Source organism: Coffea eugenioides, chromosome 9 (assembly GCF_003713205.1).
Source record: "Coffea eugenioides isolate CCC68of chromosome 9, Ceug_1.0, whole genome shotgun sequence".
Classification (NCBI taxonomy): Eukaryota; Viridiplantae; Streptophyta; class Magnoliopsida; order Gentianales; family Rubiaceae; genus Coffea; species Coffea eugenioides.
This window is the reverse complement of record NC_040043.1, coordinates 12,785,551-12,803,987: the sequence shown is the minus strand read 5'-3', so window position 1 is coordinate 12,803,987 and position 18,437 is coordinate 12,785,551. Positions and strand designations below refer to the sequence as shown.

At 33.8% G+C, this 18,437-nt stretch overlaps 1 protein-coding gene across 2 annotated transcripts; it reads right to left on the bottom strand.

Annotated features, from left to right (window-relative positions):
• Nucleotides 1-713: 713 nt before the first annotated feature.
• LOC113783805 (DNA-damage-repair/toleration protein DRT111, chloroplastic) lies at nt 714-4,471 on the bottom strand. 2 transcript variants are annotated; one of them, XM_027330026.1, is made up of 2 exons: nt 3,468-4,471; nt 714-1,224 (listed from the first exon to the last, which is right to left on the bottom strand). In XM_027330026.1, exons 1-2 carry the CDS (start codon nt 4,344-4,346, stop codon nt 931-933), a joined length of 1,173 nt encoding a protein of 390 aa, XP_027185827.1. In that variant the 5' UTR covers nt 4,347-4,471; the 3' UTR covers nt 714-930. The 2 variants fall into 2 exon arrangements, with proteins under 2 accessions (XP_027185827.1, XP_027185828.1); XM_027330027.1 differs by lacking the exon at nt 714-1,224 and adding an exon at nt 2,027-2,325.
• Nucleotides 4,472-18,437: the final 13,966 nt, after the last annotated feature.

The window sequence follows — 18,437 nt, the reverse complement described above, 5'->3', positions numbered from 1 at the left end:
CTGATATTGAAGGATATAGTGATGCAGATTGGGCCGGTTCTGCCTCAGATCGAAGATCGACCACAGGATATTGTGTGTTTGTTGGTGGTAATTTAGTGTCGTGGAAGAGTAAGAAGCAAACAGTTGTCTCCAGATCAAGTGCAGAATCTGAATACCGTGCTATGGCTCACACTGTGTGTGAGTTGGTTTGGTTGAAAAGCATGTTACTTGAAATTGGGTTTGAGTATAAACAGCCTATGAATTTAGTGTGTGATAATCAGGCGGCTGTCCATATTGCGTCTAATCCAGTGTTTCATGAAAGGACAAAACATATTGAAGTTGATTGTCATTTCATTCGAGAGAAATTACTTGATGGAGTCATCAAGACATCTCATGTACCGTCTGCAGATCAATTGGCTGATTTGTTTACCAAGAGTTTAGGGGGCTCTAGGGTGAAATACCTTTGTAACAAGTTGGGTGCTTATGATATATATGCTCCAACTTGAGGGGGAGTGTTAGGAGAATATTAGTATTCTTGTAGATAATATATTAGTAAGGGTATTCTTGTAAATAGTCGGTTAGGTTTGTACTCCTATAAATATTAGTTGGTCACTCATAATACAGGGACTAGATGTTTTCCTCCCAAGATACCTGTTCACAATATATTTCTGTTGAAAACCATTCTCACCTCCATCCAGAACCCTTGTGCAAGAAAACATTCAAATATGAGTAGAAACTCGTAATAACAATTTCAAAATTATGTTGAGATTAGAGAAACCACAGCTATGCTCAAAGAATGGCAAGCCAAATGTTGTCAATCAAGCAAGTACTTAACAGATCGAAGCATAAACTACACGTATTTCAATAAGGAACTTAACTATACCTATACCCATATGAGAGCATAGCCCCAAAGCAGCGAAAGCTTATAAGCATATGCTTGAACCATTCAGTTCAAAAGCCAGGGATTTCTCCTGGCAAGGGAGCCAACTCGTTTTTAGCAAACCTCTCTTCATCATAGAAGCAGGCGTGAACAACGCGCCCCCCAAAAAAGCGACCTTCTAGGTCAATAAGGGCTTTGGTTGATTGTTCTGCTCTCTCAAACTGAACAAAGATACGAACTGCTTCATCATGAGGGAAATTTGGCTCTGTTATCTCAAATATTAGGACTCGATTCACTGTACCATACTTCTGGCACTCTTCTGCTATCTCACCTTCCAAATCATCGTCTACCTCTCCAGGGCCAACCTTTAATAAGAAAAACTTCCAGCATTATTATCTCTTTCAACACCGGTTTCCCCAAGTTACAGAGAGATTCATAAGACAGACAGACAAATAGCAAACAGCAGGCATTTATTCAAGCAAGCTAGGTTGCAAGCATCAGTTTCAGAGATCTGGAGCAATTCTAACCACCAACATTATTGCGTTATATCCAGAGATCCATCAGAACAACTACACTTACAAAATGCCTTCAATTTGATTTGCAAACCAAATGCAAAACCAAAAGCCAATCAAACAAGTGAACGACACACATACACATCATATGCAAATATATCATATCAATATTCATAAGCACAGTGCAACACTAATACCATCTTCAGGCTTCCCTAAAAGTCCAAATGAATAACTGAGAGTACATAATTAGTTGTCCAATTGACAAACATAACATTCCCTAGTTATACAAATAGCACGTATTGAACTTGTTTGCAGTTTCTACAAGTAAAACATTAAGTTATTATCTTTGGTTAAACATGATCAGCTCCCAGCCTGAATGCAATGGCACTTAACCTAGACAGTCTATACAATGGATGTTCAAGGAAAACAGCGGGAAGCACCCCCCGTTTCATAACTGGAATGAGAAAGTACAGCAACAAGAAGCAAAAGGATATCTTGATGTGTCCGCATGTATTTCCAAGAAAGTATGGCGGATGGACGGCCTCAAGATAAGCACTGGCTACATCAGGTACCAAAACTATTCTATACTTATGGTCAATAAACATTTATAATGCTAACTCACAAGCAGATTTACCAAAAAACCGAAAAACCAGTATGCCATAAATGAGACATTGAAAATACTGTTACAGCATCATTACATCCAAGAACAATTCACTTAACATTACAAATATATCCATTGACTACAAAGCACACAGCCTACCAGAACTTTTAGTCCTCTAAGGGCCCAAAATCATCAACCACAATAGCATCCTGTTTTACAAGGACTAAGGTGTATGTAGTGGATAAAAGAAGCTATGTAGGTCAGCTGCATGATTCCCCAATGACTAGGCCACTAGAACGAGCATAAAGAATGAAACTGGAGAGTAACATCACTTGTTCAGTAGTAATTCTGAACTGCAAAATTGGATTCACAAAGAATAATAAACATATATTTTGGACAAAATATTCATATCATCTACGACAGTAGGAAAAAAAATAATTTTATTTTAGAATTAAAAAAGGAAAAACTCTGAAAGTTGTGTTGATCTTTTATAAGGCCCTTGAGTTTTCAACACATAGTATATGCTTTATGAATTACTACAACCCAGCTTCCCAAAAGAATCCGTAAGCATGTTGATGTCTTGTCTAATCTCTTTTCATCAAAAAAAAAAAAATCACAGAGAGAATTTTCTTTTGCACCCTTTCTTTTCTTCTTCACCCTTTGTCTTTCTTACTAGTCAGAACCATGCTACATAGTTCTTCCTTTATTCCTTCTTCAATGTAACAGCATTGATTAAGTATCTGACTACACCCAATAGAGCTCCCATCCCCACATTGAATTCTTATAATATCAACAAACATATAGTAACGTGAGAAGGGAAGGCGCCGGGGGGGGGGGGGGGGAAATATGGGAAGCATCGAGCAGCATTGTCAACTAGAATTCATTGTTCTAGGAAACAGATAATTCAACTCAGATTGCCTAGTATTCAAGATTTCAATCAGTAGCCACCACATAAATATTCATATTATAAAATTTTGGAACAGGTTTCTGTACTGATGTATTTCCACCTTTATGCGAAACTTAAAAAAATTGTAAACATGAACACTTGTAAAACTCATTACCCAGCCTTCAATGAAAATCAACATCAATCTTAATGTCCTCTGTCCTATTATTATATGCCCGCAAACACTTCAAGAACTCAAAGTTTCCAGGAAGTAACACTAGCAAATATAGGATAAGCAGTTAATGTCCTTAGTGGTCAGTGCTCAGAAGTTAGTATTCATCATTATGTACAATGCTCTATAATTTCCAAGGAATTGTAAAATCCAGCCTTTGCATGATCAATAGATCCAAGTTAAGGTGAACTAATAGCATTTTCTAAGCTCAAACTACACTGCTTTATAACATCTTTCAACTCATTCACAACTTCTCGGGCAGAAAGAAGAAAATAACTCACTTATGACAAAAGGCTAACCGTTCCCTGTGAACCAAAGGTGTTCACCTCAGCATAAATAAAAACTCAAGTAAATGCGCAAACACAACGGGTAAAACATACCATATTCCTCAGTAACAAAACCCGAGTAGGTGGCCCGTTAAAGCTCACACTCTTGACCTTCTTATCAGGGGGCTGCTCTTGCTGTTTAGAAGCACTAGCATTCACAATTGATCCAGCTCGTCTATCCGTCTTCTTCACCATCAATGGCGTTGTAATACCCTGCTCTTGTTTGCCCAATCCCTGCCCTTGTTTCCACCCCATTTTTGCCATCATCCTTTGCGCTGCAGTCATTTTCCCTTCCGCACTCAGACCTAACCCTCCACTCTCCGATTTCCCAATACTAAACCCTTCTCCAGCCCCATTCCCTCCACTCACTGGAGGTGACGGCGATCTTTGCCCTCCTCCTCCTCCTCCTCCTCCTCCACTCATTGCCGCCCTGCGCCGCCAAGCCTCCTCACCGGAAATATTCAAATCCCGTTCTCTCTCCCTCTCTCTTTCCCTCCTCTCCTTCTCCTCCTTCTCCCTCTCCCTCCTCTCCCTCTCCTCCAACTCTCTCCTCATCTCTGCCTCCGCTTGCTTCCGTTTCTTCTCTCTCTTATACTCCTCATAGTCATTCGGTCTAGCTGGGTCGTACTCTTCCATCACCGAACTCGTAACGCCCACCAAAGCCGGCTGAAACGGCACCGTGCTCATCATCTCCTTATTGGGGTTAGGGTTTACATTTTCGTCGGCAGGGGGCTTAGATATCAATTGGGGCAGGGGTTTTGGTTTTGGCTGAGATTTGAGGATGGTTTGGGGAGGGGGCAAGGGTTTCCGCAGGGTGGGTGGCGCCAATTTGCTGGTGCTAGACCAGACATTGGTGGTGGAGGTGGACGTGGCCTTATCATCGTCGGCGGAGGAGGACGGTGGTGGTAGGTCGCCGTATAAGCCACCTAACATTTTACTACTACTGTTTTAGTGTGTGACTGTGTGAAAGAGAGTGCGGGGAATTGGGAAATTAGGGTTTAAAAGATTTTGGGGATTTTTTCGAACAAATAGGGCGATAAAGGGACGGGGCTCCTGATTTGAAGTTCTACAACGGAGGGATCGGCGGATGGGTTTACCAAAAAGAATTGTTTTTCTTTGGAATAATTTCAGAAACCTCCCTTGAGGTTTCAAAAAATTACGATCATGTCCCCTAAGGTTTGAAAAATTATACTTACCTCCCTTATTACTATAAAAAAACTGTATGATAATCTTTACAAACTTTATAAATTTTAATTGAAAATAAGTTTAAAAGAGAAAAATGGAAATCCATTTTTGGTAACACTTCTTTATCTTAAAACTGTAATGTCGTCTAATCTAATATATTATACTCTTTTCCCAATTTTTTTGACTAGATTTATTAATTAATTTAGAGATAATTTTAGACATCTCTCATGATATTTTTAACTATTTCACTGGGGGTAAAATACAGTAAACCCCTATGATTTATGAAAAGGACATGGAATCGCCTTATCATTCAAAAACACAAAAATAAACTCTTTGTGCTTTGGATTGATATGAACTTTGGACGGAAATCATTTGAATTGAAGGAAGGATGAAAATTTCTTATACTATCCTTGATTGCAAATTGTAGCGTTAGTTTATTCAAGGCTCAATTGAAATTTTAAAAACTTTCTTACTTTATTCTAATAAAAAAGTAAATTGAGGGGCCAAAGTTAATTAAAAAAAGACTTGGTCTTCTCCAACCATTACTTGCGTCACAAGTTCAGAACATTTGTTGTTGTTTTTTTTTTTTTTTTTTTTGTTTTCCGTCAATTTTCCTTCTCTTTCCTTCCTTTCTTCAATCTTGCCAATACCAGCAAGTGCTACTTCCATCATCATCTTCACCGTGGTCACCATATTCATCGCCAAGGTAACAAAGAGGAAAAAAAATGCTTGTTTGCATGATTCTTTTGTGATGCGTTGGGACATTCGATTAGTTTGCAAATCTACACAAATTATTCATCAAAATACTCTTGAGATTTTCTTGATTCTACTCATCAAATACTTTTGGAGGTCCGTATTATTACCTTATACTCTCTCTCTCTCTCTCTCTGGTGTTTCGTTCCATTCCAGTAAACCATCATCAAGGATAATTTCCTTGAATGGGGCTGGCGTGTTTGCTAACTATATTTGTTAATGGAGGTTTTTTTTTTTTTTTTTTTTTTTTTTTTTTGTCAAAAGTCATTCATTTATATCATCAAAATCTTTGATACATACAAAGACATGTACATACTAGCTGGCAACTGCCAGATAATCAGTTTGTGCAGCCGTAGAGGTCCACACAGGGAAGCTATTCTTCCACCTAGTTTCGTTGATAAGGTTAGTGGCGAATTTCGCCAAACCATGACTACATGTGTTGATTTCTCGCTTAACAAAGGAGAAAGTACAACGCCAAAAGGAGCTACTTAATGTCCTGATATCTCTCAGGATATTTGTTAATGGAGTTCAGTGGTGTAAATTTCACGAAAGTTAAGTAATAATTGATAGTGTTGAACCTAAATTGGGTCTAAAATTTGAGATATGCTTGATTGTTATGGAGAACGAGGAAAAAGAGAAAGACGAGAAGAAGGAAATGAGCGTTGGTGGTAGTGAGAGGGGATAGAGACTAGTGGTATATATGGCGTGGAACCAGAAGGAAGGAACATGAAATATTTACAAAAATCCTATCACTTTCATGGCCAATTTTGTTACTTTTTGATTCTTTTTGGCCAAATCCGACATCAAAATTGTGATCTTTGCATACAACAAAGTTTGGTTTGTGAATTTCACCAAATTCTGCTAATGACAGTACTCATCAACGGGGGTGGCATCTACTGGTGGAGGTGGCGACAATGGCAGCCAATGGTAGTGGTTCTAGTTTGTTGCACCAGGTGAAGGAGAAGGAAAATAAACATTAAAAAATTTAAAAAGAAAAAAGAGAAACACATGGCTTCTGGAATCTGGATTGATAACGTGATGTATGGGAGTTAGAAGAAGAAGAAAAAAAGAAAAAAAAAGGGAAAATGGAGTAAAAAGATTAAAATGAAAGAAAAGTAAAAAAAAAAAAAAGGAAAGAAACTAAGAATGGAAGTATAATTCCTAAAATTCCTTCCTACACTACCAAGTGCACTCACTTATCAAGCACGTGTAATCCACACATTGTCAATTTGGATGATTTTCATTCCAAATTCATATGGGTCCAAAGTACAAGGGGGTTATTTGAGTGTTCTTGAATGATAGGTGGTGTTCCATGTCCTTTTTTTGTAAATTACATGGCAGTTTAATGTGTTTTACTCATTTCAATGGCCTCCCTTCAAGATTTAAAAATTATATTCTCCCTTGAGATTAATGATCTTGTAGCATTTAGGCTCAACTAGTAATTAAAAAATGATATTAGGAGAGAGAAGATAATATGATTCCATTATTGCCCCTCATCTACTATATTATTTAGTTAATTTAATACCAATCTACACATTAAACAAAAATATTAAAATTTGCTATTTATCATTAGGGATCAAATCACATATAACATCAAAATATAGTATATTATTATATATTTTTTATTTAATGCAAGATCCAAATTACTTTTTTCATCTACATATCCATTGTTAAATATAATCAATAACAAATAATAAAAAAATTGCAGCCGAAACATTACAGAGAGCGAACTTTAACATCATAAATATCCCTGTCAACGTATTAATGTTAGTTGTTGAGATTTTTATGATATTAAAATTCGCTCTTTGTATTGTTTTGGTTGCAGATTTTTCTAATTATTTTGTTATTGATCATATTTGACAATGGGTTTGTAAATAAAAAGAGTAATTTGAATCTTATATTATTTATATAGAATGATATACTATTTTTTGATGTTATATTTGATTTGATCCGTGATGATATATAGTAAATTCTAGTGTTTTTCTTTAATGTGTGGACTAGTATAGAGTAACCAAATAATATGGTAGAAAAAGGGCAATGGTGGAATCATGTTGTCTTCTCTCTCCTAATATCACTTTTTAATTGTTATTGGACGTAAATGTTACAAGATAATAAACCTCAAGGGAGGTTAGCGTAATTTTTAAAACCTAAAGGAAGACCAGTAAAATAATTAGAAACCTCAAGGAGAGGTTTCTGAAATTATCCTATCAATTTACAAAAAGTCACCAACCAATTGGGGAGGCATTTGTTAAAATGAGTATCTTAAAAAATTACTTAACAAAAAAAAGTCCAAAGTACCAAAAAAGTATGTGTTCAAAACATACCTTAAATTTTCCTTCAAAAAACTAACTTGAAATTTTCACCTAATGGATAATGGTGCCAATTGAGTTTTTATCATTTAATTTGTTTTACATATTAGAGAGGGGTAATATTAGATATTCATCAGATTTTTTTGCTTACATCATCAATTATTGCCAAACATACTTTTTAGGGAAAGATTTCACAATTTTTCAAACCTTAAGAGAGGTGGTATAATTATTAGAAATCTCAGGGGAGGTTTTTGAAATTATCCATTTTTCTTTTGGCAAATATTATTGGCCTAATATGTCAATGGCACTATACTTTAACGTTTTTACTCAGCTATTCTTCAAAAAAAAAAAAAAAAAATTTCTCAGGTGTGGATTAAATGTTTCATTACAATTTTGACCCAAAAAAAAGACTGCAAATTTAATGAAAAATGTTCCAAAAAAAAACTAATAACACTTAATGGCTCTGCTTGAGTTGGAGTTTTTCCGGAAACTATTGCATTCGAAATATTCATTTGGCAAATAGGGCCACAAGTTTACACTAAAACTAACTCAAAAACACCTTCGAAAAACAATCCAAAAGGATTTGGTCCTAGGACGGAAGGGAAGGGGTATAGGAAGGGGCCATAAGGGGATGGAGGGGAGAGAAGGGGTGGGATCTAGTCACGGAAGGGAGGGGAGGTAGAAATGATAATTGGGACAGGTGTTTGTGGGGGCTAATGGGGTAGGGAGTGGGGCGGGATAGGGGACATTACCCCTTTCTCGATCCCTTGCCCCGCCACTCATTAAAAGATTTAAATATATATAATTACATGTATATCTAATTAATTACAAACTTATAATAATGATATTATTAGTTATAAATATTATATAATGTATATTAGTATATATAATATAATTAATATTCTCAATTATACTAATAATTATACATGTATACTAATAGAAATTATTAATTAATTATGCTAAATTTACTAATACATTTATACTAAATTCCTAATTACACTTAACACGATAACAATTTTTTTCTCAAAGAAAAATAGAATAATAGTGGGCGAGGCGAGTGCCCTACGAGGGAAGCAAGATGGAATAGGTCGGGGCGTGGGACTAGTGGGCAACGGGACGGGGAGCGGGCGCTACCTCATTGCCATTCCCAAGGGAAGGGATGAAGGCTGCAAAAGGAGAGGAGGGGGATGGAGGAAGAGAAAAGAGGAAGGGAGAGAAGGAAGAAAGAGAGGGAGAGAGGTGGTGATGGAGGGAGAGAGTGGCTGTGAAAGGTGAAAAGTAGTGGTGATGGCAAGAGGTGGGGAGGGGTGGTGGTGATGGGTGGTTGTTGAGAAAGTACAAAATTTTTTTAAAACTATTTAAATAAAATTTAAAAATTTAAAAACACCCCAAAAATATATTTATAGTAAAATTTTTTAAAATACTATAATTTTAATAGACAGAATTATAGTAAAATTTTTTAAAAATACCCTTAAAATACCTAATCCACATGGATTCAATATTATTTTTAGATATGTCACTAAATCCACTATATCCAAACCTAAGCCTTGACCCAAGCAATCATCTACAACTTAAGGGGTTAGAAAATGAAGACCTAGACCCACTCAGGGCACTATTTAAAAACAAAGAATAAATGTTCATTTAAAGATAGCATACATATATAAGTCAATTACCATTTTCAAATAACAAAATTAACATTCAAGAATGTTGCACACATGAAAGACAAACTAAAAGTATGAATTACTTTAATTAACTATATTTTCTTTAAATATTAATAAATAATCATAAGTCTAGGTCTATGTGAGAGTCTAAGTCATAGAACTCCAAACCCTACTTGTATCCATGATTCTGTTATAGCTTCTAGGTTTGAAAAATAAAACCAAACTCGTAAAAAATATGATGATTTGAATAAGACCTTACCCATTAACATGTCTAGGTATTTTCGTCAACATAATTATAATATAAAAATAAGTTAACATTAACAAATAACATGATTACATTAATAATTCCAATTTTGTTCTAGTGATTTTTTTGTGCATTTTGTGTGTGTGTGTGTATGTATTTTTTTCTCTTTATATGATAGATCCAACTTAAGTGCGTTCATCCGATTTTAACTCACATAGGAGTAGAACAATTTATCGAGAAAAGAAAAAAATGAAAAAAACAATTCATAGTCCTTACCATGAATTCACTGTTATTTACATAGTACTTAGTATATGAAGATACTTATACCATCTTCTAAATTATCAAAAGAATTTAGGTAAATTAATTAGCCCTAACCAATAAAACATGCAAATGGTAAATAAATTATTATTGTAAAATTGTTTAAAATAGCATGTCCCTTTTTAATATGTACTTCCTCCGTCCTATTGTTAATGTCATATATCCACTTTTTGCTTGTCCCAAAATTTGAGTCACTTTGAAAAAGTCAAACCACTTTTAAAATTGCTTTCCAGTTATGCCCTTCTATTGAAAAGTCAAGATTCTACTATCAAATTGCACTAAACAATTGTGGAGGGCCCTGCCATAACACATCATCGGAACTTTAGCTCCTTGCGTTTTTCACTTCCGTTTCTTTTCTTGCGCTTCAAATCTTTGTTTTTTTCTTTTTTTCTTCTCTTTCCTTGCTTTTCATTTTTTTTTTCTTTTCTTTACTCTTTTCAAGCTGCACAAGTGTTTGCAGATGCAATGAAAGTTTTGTTTCTTGTCTTTCTATCTTTTTTTTAACAAAATAACAAATTTCTTACAATAATGCAATTCAAAATTTTTTTTGGATAAACAAATAAAGAATGCTAGATGCATTTCTTACCTTTTTGTTTATCACTATTTAATTTTTTTAATGTAAAGGTGAAAAAAGAAAAGGTAAAATTTGTCCTCTAACTCGTGTTCTTGCTCTTAAACTTGCCTCTAGTATCAAACAAACAAATAAATATAGTGAAAAAATGTCAAAGAAAAAAAACAAAAATGATCAACTAGTGCGTATTATGTTGAAGTCCTAAACATCCAAGCAAGGCATTAATTTGAAAGCACCAAGACTAAAATAATGTTTACTGCTCATTGCTTCCAAGAGTTCATGGTCGTCTATACAAATCAACAAAATACAAAATCTATGCCCCTAAAATAGATTTGAGCAACAACCAAATCTTATAAGCAACCCTCAAAAATAACTTAGTAGCAAAAGTCAAGCCCCCTGTTTTGTACAAAAGCATTAGTAGCAAAAGTCTAGCAAAAGTTAAGTCCCCTGTTTTGTACAAAAGCATTAGTAGCAAAAGTCAAGTCCCCTGTTCTGCACAAAAAACATTAGCATAATCCAAATCCAGAAGCTTGATCCATGACTTGATATACCTTCAAAACAAAATAGAGAAAAAGAAATCAATCATAAGTTAGATAGCATTATCATTACCTTTATCATAATTTAGAAGTTAGCAAAGTTTAAATATTATGGAAATTCTAACCAATACTAGTAGATTCATGCTTTGTAGATAATGGATGATTTTGTCAATAAGTTCCTTATCACATCCAATTTGCAAAGGAAGATTTCCATCTTTTATCAACCGTTGCTTCCCAATATGTGGAACTTTGTAATTATCCCCTCCGAAATTCTTCATCACCTCAAGCATACATAGTTGTAAGGTTAAGAACACATTGTTGAGACTTTCAGACAATAATTCATCGAAAGACTTTGAACAGCAGAAATTAGTTCATCAATAGAGTTAGGTGCTTCTTGATGCTGGAGTGATTGAATGGCTTTAAAATACCCAAGATCAAGAACATTCATATCAGGGCTATTAGGCGGTTGAAATGATAAACGAACATCAAAACCTTCTCTTGTGGCAGCTTCTATGAACTCAACATCCATTGGATCAATAAGTGGTTTTGCATTATCTTGTTGGATGAAGATAGGGTTGATAACATCACTTTGTGGCTATTTAGCACGAATTACAGGCAAAACATTTTCAATTAAGACCTTCTATACACTTCCTTGGTCACTAATAGGATAGGCTTTGTTTCTAGAGTACCAGCAACATGATTTTTGCAATTCCTTTTAGCTGGTTCTTTGAAGGCAAAAGGAAATATTCCAATTTTTCCATCAAAATGCTTGTTTCTAGAACAATCAAAGCGAGGTCGAGCAACTGCAGCTAGAAACATAACCTTAACAATAAACTTTTTACTCCTACAAGTCCTCATAGGGTGTTCTTCTTTAGGATGCAGGTAGTATTTCTCAGACTCTTTATTCATATAAAATCACTTTTCATCGATATGAACCATATTGAACATGTTTTGAAAACAGGTGCATCATTAAGACTCTCTTGTTGAAGTAGTGACAAACAAAATTTGAGTCTAACCAATTTATTGTCTTAGTAAGGTGAGGCTTTAATGCATTTGAATGTGGTTTGATAACACCTTTGTTTATTCGTCGATGAAGAGTGGACTTGGAAACTTTCATTTTGGTTGATAGAGAACGAATATTTGTTCGACACTGTAGAAGTATTTCCATGATAGTGCTGAAGTCTATCTCTATCCTCTTGCGTCCTGCCCTTTTAGGAAACCTGGGAGAGATGTCAACCGAACCTTCATTAATGATTGAAGACTTTGCTCTTCCCAAATTCTTTGCACTATTCTCATGCTGATTTTGAATTGAGTTGCAATAACTTTGGTTACTCCTCTTTCTAGTTGCCCACCATAACTATATTGCAATAATGCTTCAAATATGGCTTGCCTTTGCTGATTTGTCAACTTTTTCCTAGAGATTTCATAATTTTGAAAACTATGATTATCCATGTTCACTGTGGAATACTATCAAACAGAATATGTGCAATAGACAAATCTCTCTATAATCTCATTATATAGAGTATAAAGACGTCAGAATTATCAGCTTCCAAACTCTCTTTATAAGAAACGTGAGAACAAAAATGTTTAATGAAATGCATCTACATATTTTCAATGAACCGCCAAATTTCAAGCAAAAAAAGGAGTAATAACAAATGGCGCCAAATAAAAGATTAGCTAAATTATGTTAAGTTTCAAGATTATCTACTTCAAATTGATCAAAATATCATAAAACAAAACAAAAATAAAAATGATAAGCACCAACAAAGTGATAGACGGAATTGTAGAAATCTTACCTTTTTCCATTGTCAATCTTCTGGAGCTTATCTTGTTGATTTTATGAAACCCAAATAGATAGAGAAATAGCTAGAGTTGCAAACGGTTATGTGTTTTACTTTAACTTGTATTTGTCTTTTAGTCAAAGTGACTAAATGGCAATATAAGTGCTCCCCAACAGCTTGTTGTTTTACTCCGTAAACAGCAAAGGATACGATTGGAAGAGTCAGATAAGTGTGTCCCCATAATGCTACTGTACATAAAAAGTATGTTTCCCAAAAAACGTCCCAAATTTTGGGATGGAGGTAGTAAAACTTAACAGTTTGATTAGGGAAAAGGCTAAATAGAAACATTCATAGTCTGCACCATTAATTCACTAGTGTTCACATCATATTTAGTAAGATACATAAACTTTAGAATAACATAAAAATTCAGAAAAATGAAAACATATAAACCATTATATAGTACGTGTAATGTGCTTTAAGTAAAAATCCATGCAAATGCCTACCATTAAAAAACAATTTCAAAACTTAGTTCATGAATAGTCATTGGTATGTGTATACACTGTCAGAAAAAAACTGGATTATTGACCGAATTAGAATTAAATTCGAAACTTTTGAAATCAGAAAAGTGGAAAACGAAAAGGGAATCGGGGTTTTCATTTTAAATCTATGAATTTGGCTCGAATTTAGGAATATGTTTTGTCAAAACAGAATTTCCTATTTCAAATTCACAATGCAAAATCGGAAATCGAATACCTCATTCAATTTCAAATTTGTATGTTATATATATATGTATATCTAATATAAAATTTATATTACATAATAATACTCTAACTAATAATTATATTATATGACAATACAATAATAAGCCTTAATAAGTCTTAGAATTTCTTGTTGTAAAACTTATAATACAAAAATTAGAAATACAAAACAAAACTCCTAAAAGGCAAAAAGAACAAAACTAATTCCCAAACCTTCGGCTGACCCTGTTGTCCAAACCTAATTCTAGCTTTCCTTCACCGTCTTGTAAGCTGCAGCCGAGCTTCAGTCTTCATTTTCAAGCCCTCACCATTCACTCTCTCAGTCTCTGTTACTCACTCTCTTGCTGGCTAGGTCACTGCATCTTGTATTTGCCCTCTCCAGTCTTCACTCTCATGGTTTCAAGCATACACGCCGGCTTCACCATCGTCTCCATTCACCATTTGCTCTAACGGAGTCTCTGGGGTCCGACTAGCCATTAATGACAACAACGTCAGCAAGGTACCACTCTAGAGTCCAGACTCTAGTACTTTATAGCCTTTAAATTTCCTGAATTAATTTGCTTGAATTAATAGCCAGAAGTTCACATAATTCTTCAGTAAAGGGTTCTGACTCCAAATTGTTAGGAAATTGGCTTAGTTTTTCTTAGGTAGATTTCTTGTTTTGTATGGAAGTAATTAGTTTTCTAATTGGTTTTAGTTACTTGAAGTAGTAGTCAAGGAATTTTCTATTTAGTTTAGGATTAGAAGTTATTTCCTATTCTGTACAAGTCTAGGAATTAGAATTGGTTTCCTATTGTTATTTGAGTTTTGGCCAAATAATGTTCCCTATAAGTAGGTGGGTTGGCATACTACACAAGAGACACACAAGAGCACACAAGGGCATCATGTAGCCTTATACATGGGATGTGAGAGAGGGTTCTTGGAAGATGAGAGATGGTATACAAGGGTTGGGATTGGGTTCAACATGTATTATTGTATAAGGTTTTCCTCTCATAATAAAGAACAGGTTTCTCTCCGTGGATGTAGGATCAATGGTGAAGTTGAATCACGTTAAATATTGTGTGTCGTTTATCTTTTATACTTGTAGCTTGTTTATCATTAAATTGTTGTGTACTTGATATCTCAATAGTTGTTTGTTCCGTGTCTGGATCCTAACACAAATATGCGACATCTAATAATCTTACCAATGAGCTTAGTCGCATTAATGGCATCCTAAAGGAAATGGCAGAAAGTGATAATCTTGACTTGAATGGAATGGCAAAAACGATGAAAGACAAGTATGATAAGTATTGGGAAAGAGTGGAAAAAATGAACATGTTGATTTTTATTGTTTACATGCTTGATCCTAGGACAAAATTTGAGTATTTTGAGTTCATTGCTTGTAAAATGTATGGTGACACTGAGGGTGCTGTTGTGGCTCACCTACCAAAGATGCAATGTATGAGTTGTTTGCTGGGTACAAGAGACTCAATACTCCTACTGGGTCAACTATTATTTCCCAATCCTCCACTTCTTCACTTCCTAGTGAATCTGAAAATTGCATCTCTTCCTTTGATAGAGATACCTCCTTTGATCTCTTCCAATCCTTTGATAGAGATACCTCCAAAAAGATGAATGATAGATATAAAATGGAGTTCAAGAAAATAAAAGTAGAACTTGGAGGAAAGAATGCTAAATCTGAACTTGACAAATATTTGAGTGAGGATTGTGAGGATGATGATCCCGAGTTGGATATCTTGAATTGATGGAAGGGTAATAGTTTTTTATTTTCAATACTTTCGAAAATGGCTAGTGATGTGTTGGCTATCCCAATCTCTGTAGTTGCTTCTGAATCTGCCTTCAGTATCGAGGGATGTGTTCTTGACCAATTTAGAAGTTCTTTAATTTCAAGAATTGTGCAAGCCTTGATATGTGTTCAAGATTGGCTTCGAGCATCGAAAATGGAGTTGAGTGTAGAAGAAAAATTGGTGGACCTTGAGAAATTTAAATCTGGTAAATTATCTACTTTATTATTTAGAAACTTGAAATATTTTTTCAATTCATAAATGCTATTAAGGTACTTCATTCTTTTTTTCTTTCTCGAATAACAGGTTTGGTCAAGGGAGGTGTAGAACCCACGATTGTTGATCTTTGAGTCCTCAAATAGTGATTTGGAGTATAGAAATTGGAGTTTTGACTGTCTAGGCCTATTCCTTGATCCCTTGGAAGTTGCAAATATGGAATGTTATTTTACACTTGTAGTTTATTTGGAATAGTTGCTGCCTTATTTATATCAAATTTGGGCTAGAATTGTTGTTGATATTTGTGATATTTGACATTTGATGTTTGTTTCTATTTCAACTTTAGACTGTAATAACTAGTGAGTGAATGTTAAGTTTGTAATGACTAGATTGTGAGGAATGGCTGTATTTCATTTTCATATGACTCTAGTTGTGACTTGTGTGAAGTTGTTTTGAAGTGGTCAATCGGTTGCCCTATGTCAAGTTTAGTTTATGTCTATGTTTCTATGTTTCAAATCAAGTAACAACAGATAACAAGTCCTAAATTCAGTGTTTATTGAATTCCGAATTGATTCAAAAACGAATTCAAATTCGAAACTAGTGAAATCGAAATTGAAATCGATCGAAATTTCAAATGCCTAAATTTCTAAAAATTCTGAATTCAAATTTCCGAATTACCCAATTCGAATTCGTTGCATACCCCTAACTGTCACTTTTGTTATTCATTCAAAGTTGACAGTATATACACTGTTAGTGTAGGAACGATTAATCCTTTATGAGTAAAATTTGTATACACTAATAGTATATATACTATTACTATTGGATCTATGACACATGTACAAAAAGTTGGTATCTAGTGGTTTCATTAATAGCATGAGACATTTTGAGTATCCTTATCAGTGCAATGGAGAATTCCTATTATTACGGTGGCTTTAGAATTTGCATTCAATATTGAACTATAACACTATCTTACTAGAGAATATAGAGGTTTGATATACGCTAAGGATCAATTATATAGTGAAGGAACTACAGATTTGTATCATTGATAACTTTATTGAGATTCTAGAAATTTGTACTAAAAATCATAGGGTTAAATGCACTAAACCTCTTTGAACTTCACTCTTTGTTGTGCTTTACCCTCTTTAACTCATTAAACAAACTCCTTGCCCCTAGTTGATATTTAAGACAGAAGTGCCCTTAGTATTTTATTTTGTTTCTGTATTTCCTTTTTTTTTCCACTACTTTTTTATTTTTTATTTTTTAACAATTTTATTTTTTCACTTTTCTCATGTTATTATTTTGTTTCACTTTCCTATTAGCATTACTAATTTCTGTGCTTATTATAATATAGTAATTATCTTCTGCTTCTAATTTCATTCTTTTTTATTTACACTATTAGAAAATTCAAGACAAACTATGTAGTATAAAACACTGATATATGCCTATCATAATCAAAAAGTGTATATTACTAGCAATTTGCCTATTTAAAAAAATATTAGCAAACTAGAACTTTAAATTAATTAATATTTAAAAGTATACTAAAAAAATTAAAGTAACTAAATGTTTGTTTACTTTATTTTTATATATATTGAGTAACCACTATGTTATTACAATATGAATTTATTACTATTGTTATTAAAAATTAATTTATTCTAACTTTGGATGCATTGATTTAAATAATATATGAAATAGTCTATGCACACAAACAACATATACTTTGTTATAACATGGACCTTGTGATCATTATTACTTTCAATAATAAAAAGTAAAAAAGATAGAAATAAATAACGAATAAGTTTAAGAAGATTAAAATTAATATATAAATAATAATAGTAAAGAGAAGAAAGTACTTGATTATATGAGAAAAGGGAGAAAAATTAGAAAATATAAAGAAGCGTGACCAGTAAAAAAAGGGCAAAAAATAGGAAAAAGAAATAAAAATAAAAATAATATGGAATGAGCACTTTTATCCTAAAATATAAAGTGAGGAGTAAAGTACCTATTTATTGAGTTGAGGTAAAGTTCAACTAAGGGTAAAATTTAGGGGAATTTAACGCTTTTAACCCAAAATCACATGATCTTCTAGAAATTTGTACTAAAATTCACATGACTAAAGTTGTAAAACAAACTGAGCTACTTGGACACGGCTAGCTTCGATTCTATAAGCTCGACCTTAGCTAGTTCGTTGAAATAAAAGAGCCGAGTTTGAGCACCAAATGAGTCTTGAATATTAAATGAATCAAATTTGGCTCACGGGTAGCTTGTTTGGGCTCACACCAAGGACAGATAAGTTGTTTCAAAATCATAGGTTTGTTATTAGACAACTTAATTCATCATAAATAATATATTACCAGATAACAATAATTGGGAAATGATTAATCATTGCATACTGAGTTTGATTTCTTTTTTTCACCCTAAAATTAGAACCAAGGCATATTATACTTTTAAGCACATTTCTGCTTAAGTTTATTCAACTTTGTGAGAGCTTTTTTTTCCAATGTTTTGAAAATCAGATTGGATAGACCAACTCGACTAGTTGAATTGCAAATCAGCCATGCTTTTGATCTGGATTAATGATTAACCCAAAATTTGAATCGCTCAAACCTAGTCAAGAACTGATTGAAGATTCAACTGGATTTCACTAATTATATATATATTAAAAATTTTAGTTTTATTCAAAATTTTTAATGCTAAAATAAATAAAAATGATTAAATCTTTGAACCAGGGTTGAAATAATTGAATTGGCCGAACAACAAACTGAAAGCTCTACCAATTCACTCTCCGCTCTAGATTTAAAAATATTGATTTTTGTTTTTGGTGTTAAATGAGCTAAACTCAATCTAGATCTTGAGTTTGGGGTTTTAAATAAGAGTTAATCTTGTATACATGATAGCATCTATAATATAT

Bases quoted from the DNA above. Each gene is read 5' to 3' on its own strand.
- LOC113783805 (XM_027330026.1), bottom strand. From the start codon at position 4,346: ATGTTAGGTGGCTTATACGGCGACCTACCACCACCGTCCTCCTCCGCC. The intron at 1,225-3,467 runs GTATGTTTTACC...TTCTTATTAAAG, and splicing joins TTTTGTTACTGAGGAATATG to GTTGGCCCTGGAGAGGTAGA.